Below are 25,364 nucleotides of genomic sequence, written 5' to 3'. Positions count from 1 at the left end.
TTTGTGAATAATTAATTGTATGCACTGGCTTCGTATCGCAAACAAAAAACTTAACAATTTATTGGAAACAAAATAAATTTAGCAAGAAAAAGAATGAAACAGGATAATCAGATTAATATTCATGATGAGACACAGACAATTGATGAAGGCAGGGCAGTAGATGTTGTCTATATGGATTTGGCAAATCATTCAACAAGGTTCTGTATGGTCAACTGGTTAATAAGGTTAAATCTCACAGGATCCAGGGGTACTAGCCAATCGGATACAAAACTGGCCTGAGGGTAGGAGACAGAGGGTGATAGTGGAGGGTTGCTTTTCAGACTAAGGTCTGTGCCACAGGATCAGTGCTGGTTCCACGCTTTATGTCATTAATATAAATGATTTGGATGTGAATATAGGAGGTATAGTTCGTAAGTTTGCAGATGACACCAAAATAGGTCATGTAGTGGACAGTAAAGAAAATGATCTCAGAATAAATGTGAGGTGTGACATTTTGGAAAGGCAAATCAAGTAGGGCTTATACAGTTAAGGGTGGGGCCCTGGGGAGCGTTGCAGAACAGAGAGACCTCAGGGTGCAGGATCCTTGAAAGAAGAGTCCAGGTAGACAGAGTGGTGAGGAAGGCATTTAGCATGCTTGCCTTCATTGGTCAGTGTGTTGAGTATACAATTGGGAGGGTCATGTTAGGGCTGTACAGGACATTGCTTAGGCCACTATTGGAATACTGCATGCAATTCTGGTCTCCCTGCTATCGGAAGGACGGTGTGAAACTTGAAAGGGTTCAGAAAAGATTCACAAGGATGTTGCCAGGGTTGGAGGGTTTGAGCTACAGGGAGAGGCTGAACAGGCTGGGGCTATTTTCCCTGGAGTGTCTGAGTCAGAACCTTAAAGAGGTTTATAAAGTCATGAGGATAAATAGCCAAGGTCATTTTCCTGGAGAGGGGGAGTCCAAAACTAGAGGGGCACAGGTTTAAGGTGAGAGGGGAAAGATTTAAAAGTGCCCTAAAGGGCAACTTTTTCACACAGAGGGTGGTGTGTGTACGAAATGAGCTGCCAGAGAAAGTGGTGGAGGCTGGTACAATTACAACATTTAAAAGGCATCTGGATGGGTATAGGAATGCGAAGGGTTAAGAGATATGGGAAAAATGGATCTAGATTTATTTAGGATATCTGGTTGGCATGGGCGAGTTGGACAGAAGGGTCTGCTTCCGTGCTGTACAGCTCTATTACTCTAACTGCTTGAACACGTGGTCTCTTCCAGACTTACTAGAGCCAATTCTCAGGTACTGATCTCATCAATAGCCAACTTCTGTTATCTGTTGAAACACTATGCTTTCCCCAGAGTCGCTGTGTCTGTTGGAATCCTTTTAATCAAGAATTAGCCTGTAATTAGCTTCCAGGCCCGGCCTCCTTGAGAAACAAGAAATTGTTTCTTTCTTCGTTGTCTGTTCTTTCCGTTTTACCACAGTCTGTCCCAAAGTGCACAAGTCACCTTCAGCTCCAATCCAAAATTCATTGAAGAAGATTAAAAATAATGAGAAAGGGTTCTAACACTTGAGGATGGTAGACAAACTTTGGGGAGGCAGGAGTGACTTAAGTGTGTTTGAGTAGTCACACAGAAAATACAACAGGCATTTTGAGCATACTGAGATCCCAAATCAGAAATTTTGTGTCTTTTTTTATGTTGGTTGAGGGATAAATCTCTGGTCCCCGACCCTGGGAGGAACTTGCATCATCTCTAAATAGCGGCTGTGTGACCTTATATCCAAACAAGGGTGAAACCAGGAATTGGTTCACATCTCATCCAAAAGGTCAGTACCACCAAGTGGAGCATCCCTCCACCTGCAGATGTCCTGGGAATGCCAGCGTGGATTCTGGCACTTGTCCCCTGAGGGGGTTTGAATCCACACTTTAAAGGAAGGTGCCATTACTAGAACACTTCAGTATGAAATCATGACGAAAAAAAACCTGGCAATGAGGAAGACTGCAGAATTTTATATAAAAATCAGATTTACTTGAAGATGTGTCAAGAAATATGACCTTTCTTCTATAATGCTTGGTTGAGATTTTAACATGGATTGGAACTGAGATAAGTGAGGCCAATCATTTTATTGCAACATTAGCTGAAACTTTAAAATATGCCCCTGAGTATTCTCTGGGGGAACGGCTGCATCCTGTAATTGGTTTCATTGCTGGGATTCAGAGCGACTTGGAGCTCTGCTTCACACAAGGACATTGACAGGAAGAAGGAAGGTGCCCAGAAAGGCACATCATGACACTGCAGAAACTGTGTGAGTGTTCTATTAATACACAGACATGCTGGAGCATATCATAGCTCGATCCTTGTGGACAGCAGAACATCAGGGGTGAAGTACAATGTCATGAGCAAGCAGGATGAAGGCCGTGATGATTTGTCCATCCAGATGCGTCCTGGTCCATGTTCGGCAGCTGTGGGGATTCAATCCAGCCACAGCAGATTTTTTTGATGTAAAAAAACAAAATATGAACACATAATTTTGATTAAAACATTCATGGCCAGTGTAAATTACACGGCATGCATCCCCCATTTATGTTACAGGGAATAACAATCTGTACATATTATAGGGACATACCAACCTGCTTGTATATTATGGGAAAATACAGTATTGTGTATACGAAAACAGCAATCCTGTGTACATTATAGAGAAAGGTAGCCCCTTTGTGCATTATGGAAAGTAACAACCTCCATATATACAATAGAGAATAGCAGTCTTTGTGTACTGTACAGAAAATAGCAGTTCCTGTCTCTATTATAGAGATTAGCAGCATCTTTGTAGATTATATCGCATAGTGGTCCCTGTGTATATTGTAGAGAATAGCAATGCCTGTGTATGCCATCAAGAATAGAAGCCCACTGGTACATTATAGAGAATAACAGTCTCTTTGTATAATAGAGTATGAAAACACATATATCAAGCACATACTGTGCATGTGGCAAACTGAATTAGTGCATTTCATGATGCTGAAGAGGAAGGAAATGGTGACACTGACAGGAGCAAATGATATGAAACATTTATTCACAACAGGACTGAGTCCCATGAGCATTGCAATGATGCTGCAGAGGTGTATACACTGCTTTCGATCCAGTCAAGTGTCTGAAATTAGTCAAGGGGGCCCTTTGCTTTCACATAAACACAGAATAATGTGCTGATGTCCTCTGAGCTTCCATCAGGCTGATTTAATGCAGCATTAATGGTTCAGCAATAAGCCGAAGGCTTTGATTGAGAGAGCTCAGGGCTTGATATGTCAGTCTGACACTCCCCAGTCAGTCAACAGCTCAACTGTGAACCACTACAGTAATTCCATCAATCGATCCAATAGCTTCACACACACTGATTCATTTCAAAATTAGATCTCAAATTTACCGACATTTTCTTCAAATTGCCCGACATTTTCTTCAAATTGCCATATGTACAGTAGTGCCATTCGTCCCAGGAGGGACCCGATTGCAGTGCCGCTCTTAAGCAGGTGTACCCCAGATACGGGCAGTCCATCTGGATGTTGCAGTTATGACACAGAATTCAGAAATGGCATATGGTGGAACAGAGACAGGTGTTGGGCATGGTGTCCCCTGCCCTTGTAGTAACACACAATGCTCTGCTTATATTGAGCAAACCCTCCTTATCAACTGGTATAGGGATAGTCAGAAATATCATGTGAGAATTCATGTTAAGGCTATTCAGACTGATAACCTCGCAAATCTTCCCATGACTTCATGCTGTTCTCCAGGGATCCCCAGAGTGTCAGTGCTGAGGGAGCGCCGCACTGACGAAGCACCGCACTGACGGAGGGTCAGTGTTGAGGGAGCGCCACACCATCAGACGGTCAGTGCTGAGGGAGCGCCGCACTGTCGGAGGGTCAGTGCTGAGGGAGCACTGCACTGTCGGACGGTCAGTGCTGAGGGAATGGGCGCTGTCAGAGAGTCAGTGCTGAGGGAGCACCGCACTGTCGGAGGGGCAGTGCTGAGGGAGCGCCACACCATCAGAGGGTCAGTGCTGAGGGAGCGCCGCACTGTCGGAGGGTCAGTGCTGAGGGAGCGCTGCACAGAGGGTCAGTGCTGAGGGAGCGGGCACTGTCAGAGGGTCAGTGCTGAGGGAGCACCGCACTGTCGGAGGGGCAGTGCTGAGGGAGCGCCGCACTGTCGGGGGGTCAGTGCTGAGGGACTGGGCACTGTCGGAGGGTCAGTGCTGAGGGAGTGGGCTCTGTCGGAGGGTCAGTGCTGAGGGAGCGCCGCACTGTCGGAGGGTCAGTGCTGAGGGAGCGGCACACTGTCGGAGGGTCAGTGCTGAGGGAGTGCCGCACTGTCAGAGGGTCAGTGCTGAGGGAGCGCCGCACTGTCGGAGGGTCAGTGCTGAAGGAGCGCCGCACTGTCGGAGGGTCAGTGCTGAAGGAGCGGGCACTGTCAGAGGGTTAGTGCTGAGGGAGCGCCGCACTGTCGGAGGGTCGGTGCTGAGGGAGCGCCGCACTGTCGGAGGGTCGGTGCTGAGGGAGCGCCGCACTGTCGGAGGGTCAGTGCTGAGGGAGCCCCGCACTGTCGGACGGTTAGTGCCGAGGGAGAGCCGCACTGTGGGAGGGTCAGGGCCGAGGGAGCCCCGCGCTATCGGAGACAAAACCCTTTACAACAAATGCAAAACCAGCCCTTGTATTCACAGCAGATTACTCGTGGAAGAAAAGCACGAGTTTCTCCTAAGCAACTTTCCACAATCATCAGCTCTGATGGAAACTCAGAGGGTACCTGAAAAATTCTGTGCCTGTCATTTATTGGAAAGTTGCCTGTGGGATCTTGCTTTGCAGCTGCCGCATAAAACGGTCACTGAACTCCAATGTAAGACATTTTATCTGAAATGTGGTCTTTATTCATTCAATGTGATGCAGATGACATTGTCCCCGAATTTCCCAGAGGGCAGTTAACAGTCAACTACATTACCGTGGGTCTGGAGTCACATACGGGCCAGACCAGGTAGGGAGGGCAGATTCCCTTCCCTCAAAGGCATTAGTAAACCAGATGAGGTTTTTCAACAATTACAACAAACTATACTAGATTCATGGTCACCATCACAGAAATGAGCTTTCACTTCCAGATGGATTAATTAAATTGAAATTCCCCCAGCTGACTTGGCAGGATTAGAACCTGTGTCCCAGAGCATTAGCCTGGACTCCTGGGTTACTGATCCAGTGACATTGCCATTACATCACTGTATCCCCAAGGATGACACTTAATAAATGATTTAATTATGTTCATTTATGATGTAGCTTTAGCTTCTTGCACATTAGGCTTGATGATCGTGCACTGTTGATTAGACAAGAACTTTTCCTTCCAAGAAACCAGCATTTGTAATGCCAAGGGATCGGTGAGCTGGTGGTCTCAGCCAGGGCGTGGTATCACCTTGGGCCTCTGATTACAGAAAAAGGAAGAAAATCAGACTCCTTCTGACTGACTCCTCACTACAAACTTCAGCCAAGAATACAGATGTTGTGCATGAATGGACAGCTGTGATGCCCCATTCATGGAACAACTGGCCAACAATCAATGAGTAAGCATGCACACGTCCAGCAAGCAATTAGACCATATCCCAGGTTCCATTCCTCCTCAGGATGTGCCTAGTCCCTGGCAAGGCCCAAGATGTCTTTTGAGAAAGACTGAAAACAGGAGCAAGTGTAGGCTATTCGGCCCTTTGAGCTGCTCTGCCAGTTGTTGTGATCATGGTTGATCAATAGCCAGTTCCTGCTTTCCCCCCATATCTTTTGATCCCTTTAGCCCCAAGTGCTATATCTAACTCCTCCTGTATTGGCCTCGAACATTTCTGTGGTAGAGAATTCCACAGGCTTGCCACTCTCTGGGTGAAGGAATTTCTCCTCACCTCAGTCCAAAATGATTTACTCTCTATCCTCAGAGTGTGAACCCTGATTCTGGCCCCCCCTAACCCCCCATCATTGGGAACGTCCTTCCTACATCTACACTTTCTAGTCCTTTATTTTATATTTTATAGGATTCTAAAGATGCCCCGTTCTCAATTTCTGAACTCCACTGTATACATTCCTAATCAAACCAGTCACTCCCTGTACGTCAGTCCCACCATCCCAGGAATCAGTCTGGTGAACTTTCACTGCACTCCCTCTGTAGCAAGAACATCCTTCCTCAGATAATGATACCGAAACTACACACATCCCAGTGTCCCAGGTGTGGTCTTACTAAAGCCCCATGCTCCTGTACTTACATCCTCGCACTGTGAAGACTGACATACCTTTTGCCTGTATCACCTCTCGTACCAGCATCTTACCTTCAGTGACTGGCATACAGGACTCCCTGGTCTCATTGTACATTCCCCTCTTCCTATTCATGACCATTCAGACAATAACCTGCTCTCCCCTTTTTGCTCCCAAGGTGGATAACCTGACATTTATCCACATTATACTGCACCTGCCCGCTCACTCAGCTTGTCCGCATCACACTGAAGCTTCTCACCATCCTCCTCATAGCTCAGCCTCGCACCCAGATTTGTGTCACTTGCAAACGTGAAGATATTACATTTACCTCTCTCATCTAAATCATTCATATATCGTGAAGAGCTGGGGTCCAGCACTCATCCCTGTGGAACCCTGTGAGTCACTGACTGCAATTCTGGAAAAGACCTGTTCACTCCTATACTGTTTCTTGTCTGCCAATCAGTTCTCTATTCATTTTTATACACTATCCCAATCTCATGCAATTTACTCTTACATGCTAATCTCTTATGTGGGACATTATCAAAAGCCTTCTCCACTGGACACCTCTCTATGAGTTCCATCCTCAAAGAATTCCAGGAGATTTTCAACCATGACTACTCTTTTGTAAACACATGCCAATTCTGTCCTGCCACTATTTTTCCAACTGCCCAGTTATTAAATCTTTTGTAATGGACTTGCATTTTTCCCACTATTGACATGACAATGTGGAAAATGAGAGCGTGCAAAAAGGTGAAGGAGAGCAGCCCGAATGATGCAGACCTGGCATAGATCTCAATTTCTGTTCACAGCTTCTGTTTCCAATAACAGCTGCTGTGCGTCTTTTATGGCAACGGAATCATTCAATGAGAAATAATTTGACAAAAGCAGAAGTGCTTCAGGTCATAGACACTGACTCACTTCACAGTTTCTCAGGAATGAAAATTCAGTGTAACAGATGCTGAAGGGCGCAGATGAGACCAATCTTTAGGACAAAAAGTTCCTGTTACTCAAACCCAAACTCTTGCCAAAGGTGACGAGGAGTGAATCTGAATGAGTAGATGTAAGTGGTTCAGAATATTATTGTCAGAGATTAATATCGAGCATATGCAGGCTGCATCTTGACTTTAAACAAAATGTGGGTTCATGTCTAGTTACAGATGAAAAGGATGGAACGATGTGAAGTTTTTAGAGACCTTGGTCAGATCACAAATGAAAAACTATGTACAGTTCTGATTTTTACATCATAAAATAAATATAGTGATACAGGAAGGTGAAAGTTGAACTGGGAGATTATAACAATCAGGAAAGAGTGAACTACCTGGTAAATAAAAACTGAAAGAACGGCGGATGCTAAAAATCAGGAACAAAAACAGAAGTTTCTGGAAAAGCTCAGCAGGGTCTGGCAGCATCTGTGAATGAAAAATCAGCGCCAACGTTTCGGGTCCATTCCTCAGTTCTGACAGACCTGCTGATCTTCTCCAGCAGCTTCTGTTTTTGAACTAGCTGGTGTTCTCTTCAAAAAAGAGAAGGCTGAGGTGTCACCCGATCAAGGTTTTAAAATCATGAAAGAGTTTGATAGAACAGATACAGAAAATGTTTTAAATTGCAGGAGCTACCAACAGAAGATAGTCACTAAGAAATCGAATGGAAATCCAAGAAAACATCTTTCGATACAGTAACTGGGAAGAAGGTGGGACACACTCCCGCAGGGAGTGGCTGGGGGTATTGTGATGATACACTGAAGTAGGGCATTGAATAAACATGTGAGGGAGAAAGGAATTCGGAGATGCTAACATGAAGAGAAAAGTCTTTAATGCCTTTCACAACCTCAGGATAATGAAAGCGATGAACTACTTTTGAAACGTAGTCATGGTTATAAAGTAAAAACTCTTGTCAGCTAAAAGATGCATCACAGTGACTTATCCAGCCTTCTTCAGAAGCATCTTCTAAACCTGTGATCACTCCCACCAAGAAAGACTAGGGTAGCAGATACATGGGAACATCACCCCCTTTAAGTTTCTCCTCAAGCATGCAACATCCTGACTTGGAAATACATTGCTGTTCCTTCAATGTTGCTGGTTCAAAATCCTGGAATTCCCTCCCTGAGGACCTTGTGGGTCAACCCATAGCACACGGACAGCAGCGGTTCAAAAAGGCAGCTCACTCCAGGCTAATGAGAGATGGACAATACATTCACATCCCATGAACTACTGGAAAAATGCATAGCAGCCGATTTTCACACAGCGAGCTCTCTCAGATTGCAATATGATAACAACCAAGATAATCTGATCTTTAAAGTGATGTTCATGGTGGAATAATGATCAGTCTGTACACATATTCTCCAAAGTTTCCTCCTGCCTGGCCCTGAAAGCACATCTCTCACCAGTTATTCTCCTCTCTCCTCTCCCATCCTCTCCAAACTCAGTCTGAGACCCAAGATAACAAAGTGTGAAGCTGGACGAATACAGAGATGAAGGGTCTAGGCCCGAAACGTCAGCTTTTGTGCTCCTGAGATGCTGCTTGGCCTGCTGCGTTCATCCAGCTCCATACTTTGTTATCTCGGATTCTCCAGCATCTGCAGGTCCCATTATCACTCAGTCTGAGACCCAACTCTTTATGTCGGGAAAAAACAATAATTTTGAAACGGTGAGAGACTGAGACATGTTGGCACTCGGAAGGACCTCAGTGTACCTACATTACAGAAAGCGAACATGAACATCAGGAAGAAATTACAAAGACAAATAGCATTTTAGCCTTTATTACAAAAGGACTGGAGTAATGAACACTGACTGCAATGACATAGGGCAGTGATGACGCCCTGCCTGTAATATACTATCAACACTGTTTTCCTAACCCCAGGCAGGATATAGGCACCTTACAGCGAGTGCAACAGTGTGGGTGCAGACAGTTGTCCTGAGGAGAGACTGAAGATTGTGTTTCTAAAGTTTAAGAGAATTAGAGGTGACATATAATTACCAGAGGGTTTGACTGGGTAAATGCTGAGAAATTGTTGCCCCAGCTGACAGTCTAAGACACAGAGTTACAGCCTGAGAGTAAAGGGCTGATCATTTCCGATTGAGAGAAGGAGAATGTTCTTTACGCAGACAGCGGGGAATCCTCGGGACTCTCTATTGCAGGGTAGGGGGTTAGTTTGCGTGGTGGGAGTTCAGTTGTTGAGTACATCCAAGACCGAGGTGAATAGGTTTTTGGACACTGCGAAAATCAGGGACAGGGGGCTATAATGCTAAGATGTAGCTGAGGTAGAAGATCAGCCATCACGTTATTAATTGGTGAAGCAGATTCAAAGAGCTGAATGGCCTCCTCATGTTTCTGTTTCTTATATTCTAATACTCACTTGACTCTGTTCAATTAAAATACTGACCACCTAAGACCCCTTCATGGTTCTTATGTCTTTTGATATTATTAACTATTCCCTCTCCTGTTTATGCACTCCTTCAAGTTTGCTATTATCACCCAAAAAACAAACCTGAGTCTATCTTTGCTGCGATTACACATTTTCCACGGATCTTTCCAGCCTGGCACTCAATTAAAACTAATAATACCCGATTTAGCTCTGAGGAAGGCAAGCTTTTACTTCTCCTTTAACATGGTTAGGCACACCAATCTCCTCCAATACCTCTTAGCTATCTTCCAACTGAACAGCATTGCACTTGCCTGGCTCTAAACCAGGCAATCATCCAAGCCGGAATCTGAATTAAGAGCAGATGGAAGTTTCTGGTCCTTTGGTGCTTGCTCACCATTCATTAAGTTTGTGGCTGATCTAGTTATTCTGCATTCCCTTCAATAAAGCCCCATTTACTTATAATAATAATGTATCATCTCTGCTTAAGATTTGTCAAAACCTGTCTTCATATCCTTTCAAGAAAGGGTGTTCCAAATATTCAGACACTCTTTGAGATAAAAGTTCTCCTCTTCTCGGTCTTAAATGAATGGCACTCCCACCTTACTTTTAAACAGTGACCTCTCATTACAGCCAGGGAATGACGAGAACCAGGGATGACTGTTAGGTCACATATTCTTCCCATCACCAAGATTCCGTCCCTTTCGCGTGGCCGAATAAGATGAAAGACAAAAGAGAACATTTGAGAAATGTGACCCTTCATTTACTCAAGATAAGCCATTGCAGCAGCCTCAGGCCTTTCCCAACTTAATTTTGTAATCTTATAACAAGTATGATTATCAGATTGTTTTGAATAAAAAGATCCCATCATCTAATAGAGGGCTAGTTTTGAGAATATACATTCCATCAGCTTAGCGTTCAAACTGTTCCGCTGTGGAGAGATTGTCGGACTGATTCTAATGGTCGTAAGAATCTGGGTCCATTCCCTTCACCACATTTAACTTCACACTGTAACCGCCAGTGAATGCCACCTACCTCAACAAATCTGGACACACTGTGCTCAGAAGGAACACACAAACTAGCGTGTGCTTGTACACACACACACACACACACACACCGAACTTGTGCGCGCGCGCACACACACACACACACACACAAAGAGCGCACGTACACACCCCAAGCGCACGTACACACACACGCACATACTGAGCATGTGCGCGCGCGCGCACACACACACACACACACCGAGCGCGCGCACGCATACACACCCACACACACCGAGAGCACATACACACACACACACCGAGCGCACGTACGCATGCACACACACCCCGAGCATGCGCACGCATACAAACCCACACACACCGAGAGCACGCACACACACACACCGAGCGCACGCACGCACACACACCCCGAGCACATGCACGTACACATACACACACTGAGCAAACGCACGCATACACACACACATACACTGAGCACACGCACGCACATACACACCTCGAGCGCACGCATGCACACACACATACCCCGAGCGCACGCACACTCACACACACCCTGAGCGCATGCACGCACACTCACACACCCACACCGAGTGCACGTACACACACACACTGAGCATGCGCACGCATACACACACACACACGCCGAGCGCACGCACGCACACACACACACACACACACACACACACACACACCCACCCCGAGCATACGCACGCATACACACACACCGAGCGCACGCACACACATACACACACACACCGAGCGCACGCACGCGCACACACACCGAGCGCACACACACACACCAGGCGCACGCACGCACACACCGAGTGCACGCACACACACACACCCCCACACCGAGCGCACGCACACACACACACCGAGCACACGCATGCATACACACGCACCCACCGAGCGCACACACACACACACACCGAGCGCACGCACACACATACACACACACACCGAGCGCACGCACGCACGCGCACACACACCGAGCGCACACACACACACCAAGCGCACGCACGCACACACCGAGTGCACGCACACACACACACCGAGCGCACGCACACACATACACACACACACCGAGCGCACGCACGCACGCGCACACACACCGAGCGCACACACACACACCAAGCGCACGCACGCACACACCGAGTGCACGCACACACACACACCCCCACACCGAGCGCACGCACACACACACACCGAGCACACGCATGCATACACACACACACAGAGCGCACGCGCACACACACACACACACACACACAACCGAGCACACGTACACACACACACACACACACACACGGAACACGCGCTCGTACACACACCCCGAGCATGCGCACACATACACACACAGAGCGCACGCACGCACACACACACATACACACACCGAGCACGCACACACACACCGAGCGCACGCACACACAGCGAATGCACGCAGACACACAGACCCACACCGAGCACACGCACACACACACACGCATACACCGAGCGCACGCACGCATGCACACACACACCGAGTGCACGCATACACACACACATACACACACACACACAGAGCACACACATACACACACACACACAAACAAACTCCCATCACTTCTAGCTTCTGTGTTAACTCCTCATCTGCTGAACCCAGACGAGCAAACAATACAGCTCTGTAAGAGATATCGTAATATCAGCCAGATGGTTGACACAATTGGTTAAATTGTTCAGAACTGATCAGGTGCTGCCAACATCTCACAGCGAGAATAGATTCAGCCGAGGAGAAAGATTCTAGACTTTTCCATCTGCTGCCCTACATGGAGTCCTGGAGCAAGTACACAGGCTGTAAACACAACCAGATGTTTTCAAAGGAACGAGCCTTCCCTTTTGTTGCTGAAACTGAAAACAACAGAATTGAACCCAAGGTCCATACTGAAGCCTCTGCCCTCCAACGCTGCACTCGAGTATATATAAAGCATGGTGACATGCCTCAAGAGACAAGAGTCTGCCTGGGACAGGAAGTGATTTTTGATTTCTCTGTTTGTACAAATCTGGGTTCACTGCCTCATTCAGGGGAAAACCAGATATGAGCACCAGGGAAAGACAAATTAAGGTCCTGCATAAATTACAGCCAACTTTGATCTAAATTGGCGGCAAAGCCCCCTTTGATCACTAACAGCGTGAGGCAATGTGCAGTTTCACAAGTCCAGGTTCACATTCACACTTCCATATCTGTCCTTTATAAATCAATTAAATATTTTTAGCCTATTGTCATTTATTTTATTGATTCTTTCACAACATGGGGTATGAGCCAGCACTTATTGCCCCAACCCAAACTGCCCTTGACAAGGTTGTGCTGAGTTATCTTCTTGATCCCCTGCAAGTCCCTGTGCTGTACGTAGAGCCACAATATGCTGAGTGAGGGAATGCCAGGATGTTGACTCAGCAACACCAAAGGAATGGTGATGTACTTCCAAGTCAGGACGGTGAGTGGCTGGGAGGGGAGCTTGCTGGGGGTCATGTTCCCATTTACCTGCTGCCCTTGTCCTTATGGATGGAAGTGATTGTGCATTTGTAGTGTATCTTGTGGAAAGTACATTCTACTGCTACTAGGCGTCAGTGATGGAGGGAGTGGATGTGGTGCCAATCAAGCGGGGGCTGCTTTCTCCTGCAAAGTGTCAAGCTTCTTGGTTGAGTGTTGTTGGGGCTGCACCCATCCAGGCAAGTGTGGAGAATTCCATCCCACTCATGACTTGTGCCTGAGAGACGACGGACAGGCTTTGAGGAGTCAGGAGTTGGGAAGATGCTTCCATTGGTAGGAGAGTCTAGGACCCGAGGGCACAGCCTTAGAGTAAAGGGAAGACCTTTTAGAGCAGAGATAAGGAGAAACCTCTTCAGCCAGAGAGTGGAGAATCTATGGAATTCACTGCCACTGAAGGCTGTGGAGGCCAGGTCATTGGGTACATTTAAGGCTGAGACAGATAGGTTCTTGATTATCGTGGAGACAAAGCAGGAGAATGGGGGTGAGGAACTGATCAGCAATGATTGAACGGCAAAGCAGACTTGATGGGCCGAATGGCCTAATTTCTGCTCCTATGCCTTATGGTCTTATGGAGTTGAATTTCTTGCTGCAGAATTCGCAGCCTCTGACCTGCTTTTGTAGCCAAAATATTTCTATTGTTGGTCCAGCTCATTTCTGGCTAATAGTACCTCCACAATGTTGACAATGGGAATTCAATGATAATAATGCATCTGAATGTCAAGGAGAGTTGGTTAGTTATATCCTCAGGTGTTCCTGGTGCTGCTCCTGACATACCCCTCACACTCTCCATTGAGCCAGGACTGACCCCTTGGCTTGATGGTAATGGTTGAATGGGAGTTATGCCAGGCCATGAGGTTACAGATTGTGCTGGAGTACGATTCTGCTGTTGTCGATGGCCCACAGCACCTCATGGATGCACAGTCTTGAGGTGCTAGATCTGTGAGAAGTCTGTCCCATTTAGCACAGTGATAGTACCACACAACACCATGGAGGTTGTTCTCAATGTAGCTTTGTCTCCAGAGGGACTGTGCGGTGGTCACTCTCACAGACAGATGCATCTGCAGCCAGCAGATTGGTACGGATGCAGTTTGATACATCTTTTTCTCTTGCTGGTTCCTTCACCACCTGCCGTGGCCTAGTTTAGTAGCTGTTGACCTCTAGAGGCACAATGTCACGACCAGAGAATCAGTTTTGCGATGTTCATTGAAGGACAAACATTGACCAAGTCACTGGGAGGAAATCCCCTTCACTTACTCAAAACAGACGCTGTGGAATCCATTATGTTCACCTGAGAGGCTCAAAGGGACTTTGCGTTAACATCTCAGTTCAATCTTCCACCACACTGTTCCCCCATCAAACACTCCCAGGGCAGGGACAGCACTGGGTTAGATACGGAGTAAAGCTCTCTCTACACTGTCCCCCATCAAACACTCCCAGGGCAGGGACAGCACGGGGTTAGGTACGGAGTAAAGCTCTCTCTACACTGTCCCCCATCAAACACTCCCAGGGCAAGGATAGCACGGGTTGGATAGATTAAAGCTCTCTTTACACTGTTCCCCATCAAACACTCCCAGGACAGAGACAGCCATGGGGTTAGATACAGAGTAAAGCTCCCTCTTTGATGGGGGACAGTGTAGAGGGAGCTTCACACTGTAACTGACCCCATGCTGTCCCTGTCCTGGGAGTGTTTGATGGGGGACAGTGTAGAGGGAGCTTCACACTGTAACTGACCCCATGCTGTCCCTGTCCCTGGGAGTGTTTGATGGGGGACAGTAAACACTCCCAAGACAGGGACAGCATGGGGTCAGTTACAGTGTGAAGCTCCCTCTACAATGTCCCAATTAAACACGCCCAGGGGCAGGGACAGCATGGGGTCAGATACAGAGTGAAGCTCCCTCTACAATGTCCCAATTAAACACGCCCAGGGGCAGGGACAGCATGGGGTCAGCTCCTTCAACATTTCCCCAAAAATGTGCTTCTTTACTATTCCAAACTGCCAAGAGGAGAAATAAGTTTTGATTCCTGGGAGTGGGTCTGATAAAACCCAGGCCCAGTAGTGAAAGGTGAGTGGGCCCATCAGTTCCCACGTTCCATTCTCAGTTCCCACTCCCATTCTCTTCCAGTAATGTTTGCTGAAGCCAGGACTTCCACCATGGGTTAAAGAGAGCTCAGCTGTGAAATCTCAGCTCCTTCGTCAGGCCAAAGACTGACTGTCATGCACCAGATGAACTTTGCACAGAGACAGTGGGAACATTCAGCTTAAACTGACCTTTCCACGAAAAGCTGTGCTTTTAAGGATCAGGAGAGCAGCTGTTTGCTGCTCCTGGTGCTGTCTATTCTGAGCCTGGGAAACATCTGGCCATTCTGTACATGAAAGGCATTTCCCTGACCCAACCACTTCAGTCCACTCATGATCAGCAGTAAAGTGATGAAAAGGGTCACTAACCGTGCTGTCAAGCCGCATTAAGTCAGAAACTGACGCTCAGTCAGGTCCCAGCAGGACCACTCAGCTCCAGACCTAATGAACTTTTCAAAATTCATTCCGGGATGTGGGCATCTCTGGCTGGGCCCAGCCTTTATCACCTCATCTCTAGTTGCCCCTTCAGAAGGTGGTGGTGAGCTGCTTTATTGAACCGCTGCCATAGGCAGACCCACATTATCCTTAGGGAGGGAATTCCAGGGTTTTGACCCAGTGACAGTGAAGGAACAGCGATATATTCCCAAGCTCAGGAATATACGGTGTGTGGGTGACTACGCTTGACATCAACACAGTGTTCCACCCAGGTTTGTTTTTTATTAATTCAGGGGATGTCAGTATCTCTGGCTTGGACAGCATTTATTGTGCAGAGGGTAATTAATAGTCATCCCCATTGCTGTGGGTCTGGAGTCACATGTAGGCCAGACCAAGTAAGGATGGCAGTTTCCTTCTTTAACAGGCATTGCTGAACCAGATGGGTTTTAACAGCAAAGAGCAGTTATCATACTTCCAGCCAGCTTTTAATGCTAGATTTTCTGTGGAATTAAAATTTCACCAGCTGTCTGGTGGGATTCGAACCCATATCCACAGGATGGTGACCTGGAATCTGTGATTAACCATTCCAGTGACATTAACACAATGCCTTTGCCACTCCCTTGCAGAGTCTGAGCAATACTAGAGTCAATGTGAATTAAGCAAGAAACAAGACCCCCTTAATTCGTTGGAGTCATACCTGACACACAGGGAGATGGTCACGGTTGTTGGGGGTCAGTCATCTCAGCTCCAGGACATTCCTGCAGGAGTTCCTCAGGGTAGTGTCCTCAGCCCAACCATCTTCAGCTGCTTCATCAGTGACCTTCCCTCCATCATAAGGTCAGAAGTGGGGATATTCGCCGATGATTACACAATGTTCAGCATCATTTGTGACTCCTCAGATACTGAAGCAGCCCATGTTCAAATGCAGCAAGATCTGGACAGTATCCAGGCTAGGGCTGACAAGTGGCAAGTGACGTTCACGCTGATCATGTACAGACTAATAACCATTGCCTTTTGGTGTTCAATTGCATTATCATTGCTGAGCCAGAGTCCTTGAGTTTTGAAGCACTGAAAGAGGCCTTTCAGCCCATATAAGTAGCGAGTCATGCTCAAATGGCTGAATGACCTACTACTGTTCCTAAACACTACAGGTTCACACCACAACCACCAAGATCACGGGGACACGCCTCAGGAGAATCCCCACTCTGACATTTATCTACAAAGTGTCAAGTCCACTATATAACCTGCAGAACAACAGCTGAGGCAAGCTGACAGTTTTTAACCAAGAGCATTTATAGCACCGAAGAAGGCCTTTTGGCCCATTAAGTTCATGCCATCCCTCAGGTAACCAATCCAATCAGTCTCAGTCCCCTGCTCTTTCCCCTAGTCCTGTAACCTTACTCCCCTAGAGGGCCCTTCAATTTCCTTCAGAATTCTTTGACTATCTCCACTTTATCACCAGTATGACTGTGGCAACCAGAGCTGGATGCAGTATTCCACTTGTGGCCAAACCAGAGCTTTGTAAAGGTGCGGCATAGCTCAACTGCTTCTATACTCAATGCATCTGTTAGAAGCCCAAGGTCTTTGCTGATTGCACTGTTTCTCAACATGTCCTTCCCACTTCAAAGATCAATGTATTCGCATCCCCAGATCTCTCTGTCCCTGCACACTCTTTAGAGTTAATGTCATTTAATCTGTAGTTCTTTTTCCTGTCCCATCATCTCCATTACATTAGAACAGACAGGCAAGTGGAAATCCATTTTCTTTTTAATATGGTCTTGTGATGAGAGAGTTGCTGGGGAGGGCAGCCTTTATCCCATAGGAAGATAATAGTGAACAACTTTCCTGAACCACTCCTTGCTTTGCTCTGCTATTTCAGAGAGCAGTTAGGAGTCAGTCACGAGCATTGTGGAGAAACTCAGTGTGTCTGACAGCATCTATGGACGTAAAGAGCTAGTATTTCAATTCCAGTATCATATGTAGGACTTTACTTGGACTTGAAATGTTAAACCTTTTCTCTCTCTCTCTACAGATGATGCCAGACCTGCTGAGTTTCTCCAGCACTTTCTGTTTTTGCTTCTCATTTCCAATATCCACAGTAATATACTTTTGTGTCTGTAGAAGAGTCAACTGCAATGCTGTGGGTCTGGACTCACAGGTAGGATACCAGATTCTCTCCCCCTGAAAGGCATTGGTGATCCAGATGGGTTTTTGCAACAGTCTAGCTGTTTTGTGATTATGAATGGAATTAGCATTTTATTTCAGATTAATTAAATGATTGAAATTAAAATCTCCCAGCTGTTGTTGAGGAATTTGAACTTGTGTCTCTGGTGCATTTGTCTGGCCTAATGGATTTACTGGCCCAGTAACACGATCACTCCTCTCCTGTCCTCACTGGTCTGCTTTATTTGATTGAATTACATACACGGTTACCAGTTCTCCCAGTTTGGTATCACTAACAAGCTTAGAAAGATTTCCAATATATTCCAATATCCAAGACTCTACGTATAATTCGGAAAAGCACTGCTCTTAACCCTGACCCTTGGAAAACCCTGAAATGCCACCATAGTTTGGCCTTTGCCTATGATGTGGCGATGCATGCGTTAACTCCTGTAATGTAAAAACTAGGTGGGGGTAATACAGTTTATTTTAGCTGCTGCTACATGCATATATTACAGTCACAGACATTTCAGTGTCTGGGCTAATACTAGGCTTTTTAGTTAAAACAGTAGCACACTTTCATTAGCATGTCATGCTTCAAGCGGCTTCAGTTAAGATGGAGTTTCAAGCCCTCAGGTAACATGCTGTGGTATATAATGATGACACCATGAACATGTCTCTTAAAGGTCTACCTCATACTAACTGTGAGACATCAAACACCCACTGAAAAATAACCATTTACCACAACTCTCCTTAAGCCAAGTTTTTCTAAGATTTTATCAACCATCCGTTGTCATGAGCCTCATTCTAGTGATATATTACAGAATGTACAGCACAGATTGAGACCAATGAGTCCTGGCCTATGTTTCTGCTCAACACAAACCTTCTCCTACATTTCCATATCACCCTCTCACCATCTCCCTCATGTCCCTTCTCCCTTGTGTTTATCCAGCTTCCTCTTGAATGTATCAGTTTACCTCAACAAATCCCTGCGGGAGACTGCTCCATCCTGTCCCTGCTTGCTGGGGGAAGAGGTTTCTTCTGAATTCCTCAGAGATAATGGGAACTGCAGATGCTGGAGAATCCAAGATAATAAAGTGTGAAGCTGCATGAACACAGCAGGCCAAGCAGCATCTCAGGAGCACAAAAGCTGATGTTTCGGGCCTAGACCCTTCATCAGAGAGGGGGATGGGGTGAGGGTTCTGGAATAAATAGGGAGAGAGGGGGAGGTGGACCGAAGATGGAGAGAAAAGAAGATAGGTGGTGAGAAGAGTATAGGTGGGGAGGTAGGGAGGGGCTAGGTCAGTCTAGGGAAGACGGACAGGTCAAGGAGGTGGGATGAGGTTAGTAGGTAGGAAATTGAGGTGCAGCTTGAGGTGGAAGGAAGGGATGGATGAGAGGAAGAACAGGTTAGGGAGGCAGAGACAGGCTGGACTGGTTTTGGGATGCAGTTGGGGGAGGGGCTGAGCTGGGCTGGTTGTGTGATGCAGTGGGGGGAGGGGACGAACTGGGCTGGTTTTGGGATGCGGTGGGGGAAGGGGAGATTTTGAAATTGGTGAAGTCCACATTGATACCATTGGGCTGCAGGGTTCCCAAGCGGAATATGAGTTGCTGTTCCTGCAACCTTCAGGTGGCATCATTGTGACACTGCAGGAGGCCCATGATGGACATGTCATCTCAAGAATGGGAGGGGAGTTAAAATGGTTCGCGACTGGGAGGTGCAGTTGTTTATTGCGAACCGAGCGGAGGCATTCTGCAAAGCGGTCCCCAAGCCTCCGCTTGGTTTCCCCAATGTAGAGGAAGCCACACCGGGTACAATGGATACAATTGGCAGATGTGCAGGTGAACATCTGCTTAATATGGTAAGTCATCTTGGGGCCTGGGATGGGGGTGAGGGAGGTGTTGTGGGGGCAAGTGTAGCATTTCCTGCGGTTGCAGGGCAAGGTGCCGGGTGTGGTGGGGTTGGAGGGCAGTGTGGAGCAAACAAGGGAGTCATGGAGAGAGTGGTCTCTCCGGAAGGCAGACAAGGGTGGGGATGGAAAAATGTCTTGGGTGGTTGGGTCGGATTGTAGATGGCGGAAGTGTCGGAGGATGATGCGTTATATCCGGAGGTTGGTGGGGTGGTGTGTGAGAACTTCACCAACACCTTCCCCCCAACCTCAAGTTCACCTGGGCCATCTCCAACACATCCCTCACCTTCCTGGACCTCTCAGTCTCCATCTCAGGCAACCAGCTTGTAACTGATGTCCATTTCAAGCCCAACAACTCCCACAGCTACCTAGAATACACCTCCTCCCACCCAACCTCCTGCAAAAATTCCATCCCCTATTCCCAATTCCTCCGCCTCCGCCGCATCTGCTCCCAGGATGAGGCATTCCACTCCCGCACATCCCAGATGTCCACGTTCTTCAAGGACCGCAACTTACCCCCCACAGTGGTCGAGAACGCCCTTGACCACATCTCCCGCATTTCCCGCAACACATCCCTCACATCCCGTCCCTGCCACAGTCGCCCAAAGAGGATCCCCCTCATTCTCACATACCACCCCAACAACCTCCGGATACAACGCATCATCCTCCGACACTTCCGCCATCTACAATCCGACCCCACCACCCAAACTATTTTTCCATCCCCACCCTTGTCTGCTTTCCGGAGAGACCACATTCTCCGCGACTCCCTTGTCTGCTCCACACTCCCCTCCAACCCCACCACACCCGGCACCTTCCCCTGCAACCACAGGAAGTGCTACACTTGCCCCGACACCTCCTCCCTCACCCCCATCCCAGGCCCCAAGATGACTTTCCATATTAAGCAGATGTTCACCTGCACGTCTGCCAATGTGGTATACTGTATCCATTGTACCCGGTGTGGCTTCCTCCACATTGGGGAAACCAAACGGAGGCTTGGGGACCGCTTTGCAGAATACCTCCGCTCGGTTCGCAATAAACAACTGCACCTCCCAGTTGCGAACCATTTTAACTCCCCTCCCATTCTTTAGATGACATGTCCATCATGGGCCTCGTGCAGTGCCACAATGATGCCACCCGAACTCATATTGACTCATATTCCGCTTGGAAACCCTGCAGCCCAATGGTATCAATGTGGACTTCACAAGCTTCAAAATCTCCCCTTCCCCCACCGCATCCCAAAACCAGCCCAGTTCGTCCCCTCCCCCCGCTGCATCACACAACCAGCCCAGCTCATCCCCTCCCCCAACTGCATCCCAAAACCAGCCCAGCCTGTCTCTGCCTCCATAACCTGTTCTTCCTCTCATCCATCCCCTCCTTCCACCTCAAGCTGCACCTCAATTTCCTACCTACTAACCTCATCCCAACTCCTTGACCTGTCTGTCTTCCCTAGACTGACCTAGCCCCTCCCTACCTCCCCACCTATACTCTTCTCTCCACCTATCTTCTTTTCTCTCCATCTTCGGTCCGCCTCCCCCTCTCTCCCTATTTATTCCAGAACCCTCACCCCATCCCCCTCTCTGATGAAGGGTCTAGGTCTGAAACGTCAGCTTTTGTGCTCCTGAGATGCTGCTTGGCCTGCTGTGTTCATCCAGCTTCACACTTTATTATCTTCTCCTGAATTCCCAATTGGATTTATCAGTGATTATCTCAACTTTGTTGTGGGCTCCCCAAACACATTTTCTACAGTTAAGGAAGTACATTTCTGAAGTGAATTCACAAGCTGAGGATGTCTCTGCACCTCTGTCAGCATTCCACCAGCATGGATATTGTGCCCAAGTATCTTGTGTGGCAAAATGAATCAAGAGCTTTAGACAGTGAGAATGAAAAATATGGATCACAAACCGAATTAAATAGAAGAATGACACCATATTTAAATTAGTCAAAGGGTCAAAGCAATGGCTCCCCTCAGCAGCTCCTGCTGGTTTAACATTGACCTGTGGTTGGGACAATCCCTGGTACACTATAATCCCTGAACTGTGTTGTTAACTGATTTCAACTGGCACACTGTGAGTGGCTCCTGGAGCTGAAATGGAGAAGGTTAACCAGTCAGGGCTATTACCACAATCACTATCAACGGCCTCAGCTGGAAACTGAACAAGGACTGGATTGAATTGAAACTTGATGGCCTTCATAGTTGAACAGCTATTTGAAGCTGTATGTCCAGTTTTATTTATGAAAATTGATGAGGATGTCTTCCTCGAGCTCATTCTATTGAAACCCATAGTTCAAGTGTCTCTGGACCAAAAGACTGAAGAGGAGCAGCTTAAAGAACTGAGGAATGGCCATATGGCCCCTCATAGTTACAGCACACAGGAGCATTGTTTGGGTTATTCATTCCTGGGTCTGCATCTATCAAGTGACTGCAAGCGTCCAAATATAAAGGACACCATCTCACCCAGAAAAAGAAGTCAAAATCAAACAGCACAAATCCGAGCTGAATTGAAAGTTCTGACGAGGAATGAGAAGATCGCACACTGGCTGAGAACAGACAGATCATAATGTTGTAAGGCTACAGAAGCTGTGTGCCTGAAAATTAACTTTTAAGCCCAGCAAACATTCAGTGGAACTATTAAACTCTGTGTGTTTTACGTTCCTCTCCATTCAAGGGAGCTTTTAAAAGAAAGCAGAGCATGACTTGGTGCTCAACAATGATTGCTAAAGCCCACTGTGACAGGGACATGGCACCAAGCATCAAAGTATTGGAATTATTGTCTGCTTGGTTAGCTGATGCACCTCTGGTGAGGATTCAGCACTACGCCCAATCTTTAACCGTTGATTCATTATTGATCATTAATTCCTTATTCATTAATCCATCCCAGTCTATTTCTGTAGTTACTGTACAAGATAAACATGCACATTAACACAGATATAGAAAGTTAAAGAACATCACGAGTATTTTCACACTTTGTTTTTGGAAATGCTGGGAAGTTTCAATCATTAAAAAAAGGGAGGTGGCCATTCAGCCCTTCATATCTATGCTGGCTTTTCAAAACAGCTTTCCAATTAGTCCCACATTGCTGCAGCAGAATATGTAAAGCTCTAGTTGTTCTTCAGTTATATGGGGCCATGATCTGATGAATCCATTCGCAGTTGCTGACCTAAGCCTATAGGTCCCTAAAATTAGCTTCAGTTCCCCTGGGCTAAGGGAAGAATGAGTGAAGGGATCCTGATCAGGTTTCCATTCGAGCAGAGCCCTGCTGGAAGTCGTAAGTATATGTGGTAGGGTGGTGTGGCACAAGCTGAACATGAAACGGCCCTTGGCTGTGAAAGTTGAACACCCCACAGATTGATCAGCCTCTCACATGGGAAACAGAAGCCTGAGTGGGATAAGGGAGGACTGGTCAGGTTGACCTTTGAGGAGGTGAATGAATTAGAAGGGGCTGGGAGTGTGGGGGTAGGCTTAAAAGTTAATTTTCAGACACACAGCTTCTGTAGCCTTACAACATTATGATCTGTCTGTTCTCAGCCAGTGTGCGATCTTCTCATTCCTCGTCATCTGTTTTATCAAAATGGACTTTGGATGGAGAAAATGTGTGAATGAAGAGGTGACAAAGCCATGTCAGGGGTTCATTCGCTGACCCAGTGAGGGTGCAGCACACAGCAAGGACCAATCGTTACCATTTGGAGAGGCAGTTTACACATTCTCTTCACTGTCTCTGTAAGATCTTGCCACCCGGCCAAACACACACTGACCCCCACCTTGCGGGCATTCACCCCCACACCGTCAGGGAGGTTTCAGCAAAATGGAATTACACAAGGGAATGAGGGAGGAAGAGCATGGAGGCACTGAGGAGCGAGTGGAGGTGACTCCAGTGGCTGGAATAGACGGGGCAGGGGGGTAGGGGCCGAGGCAGGGTGGGGTGGGGGGTGGAGAACAGGGTAGGGAGGGGAGGGGAGGAGGATGAGCTGGAGAGGGATTGAATGGTCAAGGGGGAAAAGAAGGGGAGAGGGCGGGAGGAGTAGGGGAGGGAGGATTGGGAAGGGGAGAGAGGACAGAGAAGGAGAGGGAGGATTGGGAAGTGGATGGAGGATTGGGAAGGGGAGGGAGGATTGAGATGTGGATGGAGGATTGGGAAGTGGATGGAGGATTGAAAAGGGGAGACAGGATTGGGAAGGGGAGGGAGGATAGGGAAGGGGAGAGAGGATAGGGAAGGGGAGGGAGGATTGGGAAGTGGATGGAGGATTGGGAAGGGGAGGGAGGATTGAGATGTGGATGGAGGATTGGGAAGTGGATGGAGGATAGGGAAGGGGAGAGAGGATAGGGAAGGGGAGGGAGGATTGGGAAGTGGATGGAGGATTGGGAAGGGGAGGGAGGATTGAGATGTGGATGGAGGACTGGGAAGTGGATGGAGGATTGGAAAGGGGAGAGAGGATTGGGAAGGGGAGGGAGGATTGGGAAGGGGATGGAGGATTGGGAAGTGGATGGAGGATTAGGAAGGGGAGGGAGGATAGGTTCCAGCCCTTGGCAGCCATATGTACCCCGAGAGAGGGAGAATGAAAGGGCACTCACCTGCCGCAAGGTCCTCAGTAGGTTCGAGGCCTCCTCCTGCCGGCCTTGCTTGGCCAGGGCCGCCATGTCCTGAATCATAGCAATCCGCCTCTGGTAGGGGGGAGCCCCCGGGCTCCTGGTGCACTTCTCCCCGGACTTCAGCACCAAGCCCCGGAGGAAGTCTCCTCTGTCCCGACCTGGGGGTTTCTTCCTGCAGCTCTGAGGGACACCCTCCGCCTCCTCTACAAACTGCCTCCCTTTGCTCTGCCTGCCTCCCATGGCCGAACTGCCAGCGCGCCCGCAAACTTCAGAGCAGCATTCCCGAGCGCAAGATCGAGCCAGATCCCTGCCGATTGGAGAGCGGCATCTCGCACCATCACTTGGGAACTCGCCGGCTCCCCAGATATCGATCGGAATCGATTAGAATCGGGCTGACAAGTCAAACTAATGGAAGCAGCGTGCTGTCGGTGAATCCAAGTTTCCCGGTGGGAATGCTGATCAGTTTGCGGTTCTTAGAGACATTCCGATGGACTAGGCGGAGTATCGATTAGAATCGATGCGGCAGGGGTTGGTGCTGGTGGTGGGGACGTGGTGGGACGTGGTGGGGGTGGGGGGGGGGGGGGCGGTAATGCTCGGAGAGTGCATCAGGATCGGGGGCAGAGACCGCCCCTGGCCCCAGCCGGAAAAATCGCATCGATTAGAATCGGAAACGAGAATCAATGGAACAAACCCAAAGCGGCGGGGGTTGGGGTTGGGGTTGGGGCTGTGGGGGGGGGGGGGGTGGGGGGTGAGTCCCCAGCGACCTGCCGCCGCACAAAGCGGAGCCTCACCCTCGGGGGAACCGATTCTAATCGGCTGTCGGGCTGACTGAGAGTGGACGTGCGCTCCCCGGGCTGCGATCGGGCAGACTTCAAAGCGCCTCCCGCTTTCGGCAGCGACTGAAATTCACAACAAGAACCCCGGCACGAAGCCGATACCCGTGTGCTGGGGCGGAGTTTGTAACCTTCCTCCCGGGGACGGAGTCCCCACCCCATCAGTCAGCAACGAGCACCCCTTTCCCGGGGCAAACTTGCATTCGTGTGGCGCCCTTCCCG

The 25,364-nt window shown here is 48.0% G+C and overlaps 1 protein-coding gene across 1 annotated transcript in view; it reads right to left on the bottom strand.

Moving 5' to 3' along the window:
• The window catches only part of lrrc75a (leucine rich repeat containing 75A), a 62,010-nt gene extending 37,138 nt beyond the window's left edge, over nucleotides 1–24,872 (bottom strand). The window contains exon 1 of the mRNA XM_048556756.2: nucleotides 24,292–24,872. Within this exon, the coding sequence (XP_048412713.2) occupies nucleotides 24,292–24,549 (258 nt within the window). The 5' untranslated portion in view covers nucleotides 24,550–24,872. The remainder of the gene's footprint in view (nucleotides 1–24,291) is intronic.
• Nucleotides 24,873–25,364: the final 492 nt, after the last annotated feature.

Source organism: Stegostoma tigrinum, chromosome 27, assembly GCF_030684315.1.
Source record: "Stegostoma tigrinum isolate sSteTig4 chromosome 27, sSteTig4.hap1, whole genome shotgun sequence".
Taxonomy (NCBI): Eukaryota; Metazoa; Chordata; class Chondrichthyes; order Orectolobiformes; family Stegostomatidae; genus Stegostoma; species Stegostoma tigrinum.
The sequence above is the reverse complement of the archived record's forward strand: the minus strand, read 5'-3'. Positions and strand labels throughout refer to the sequence as shown.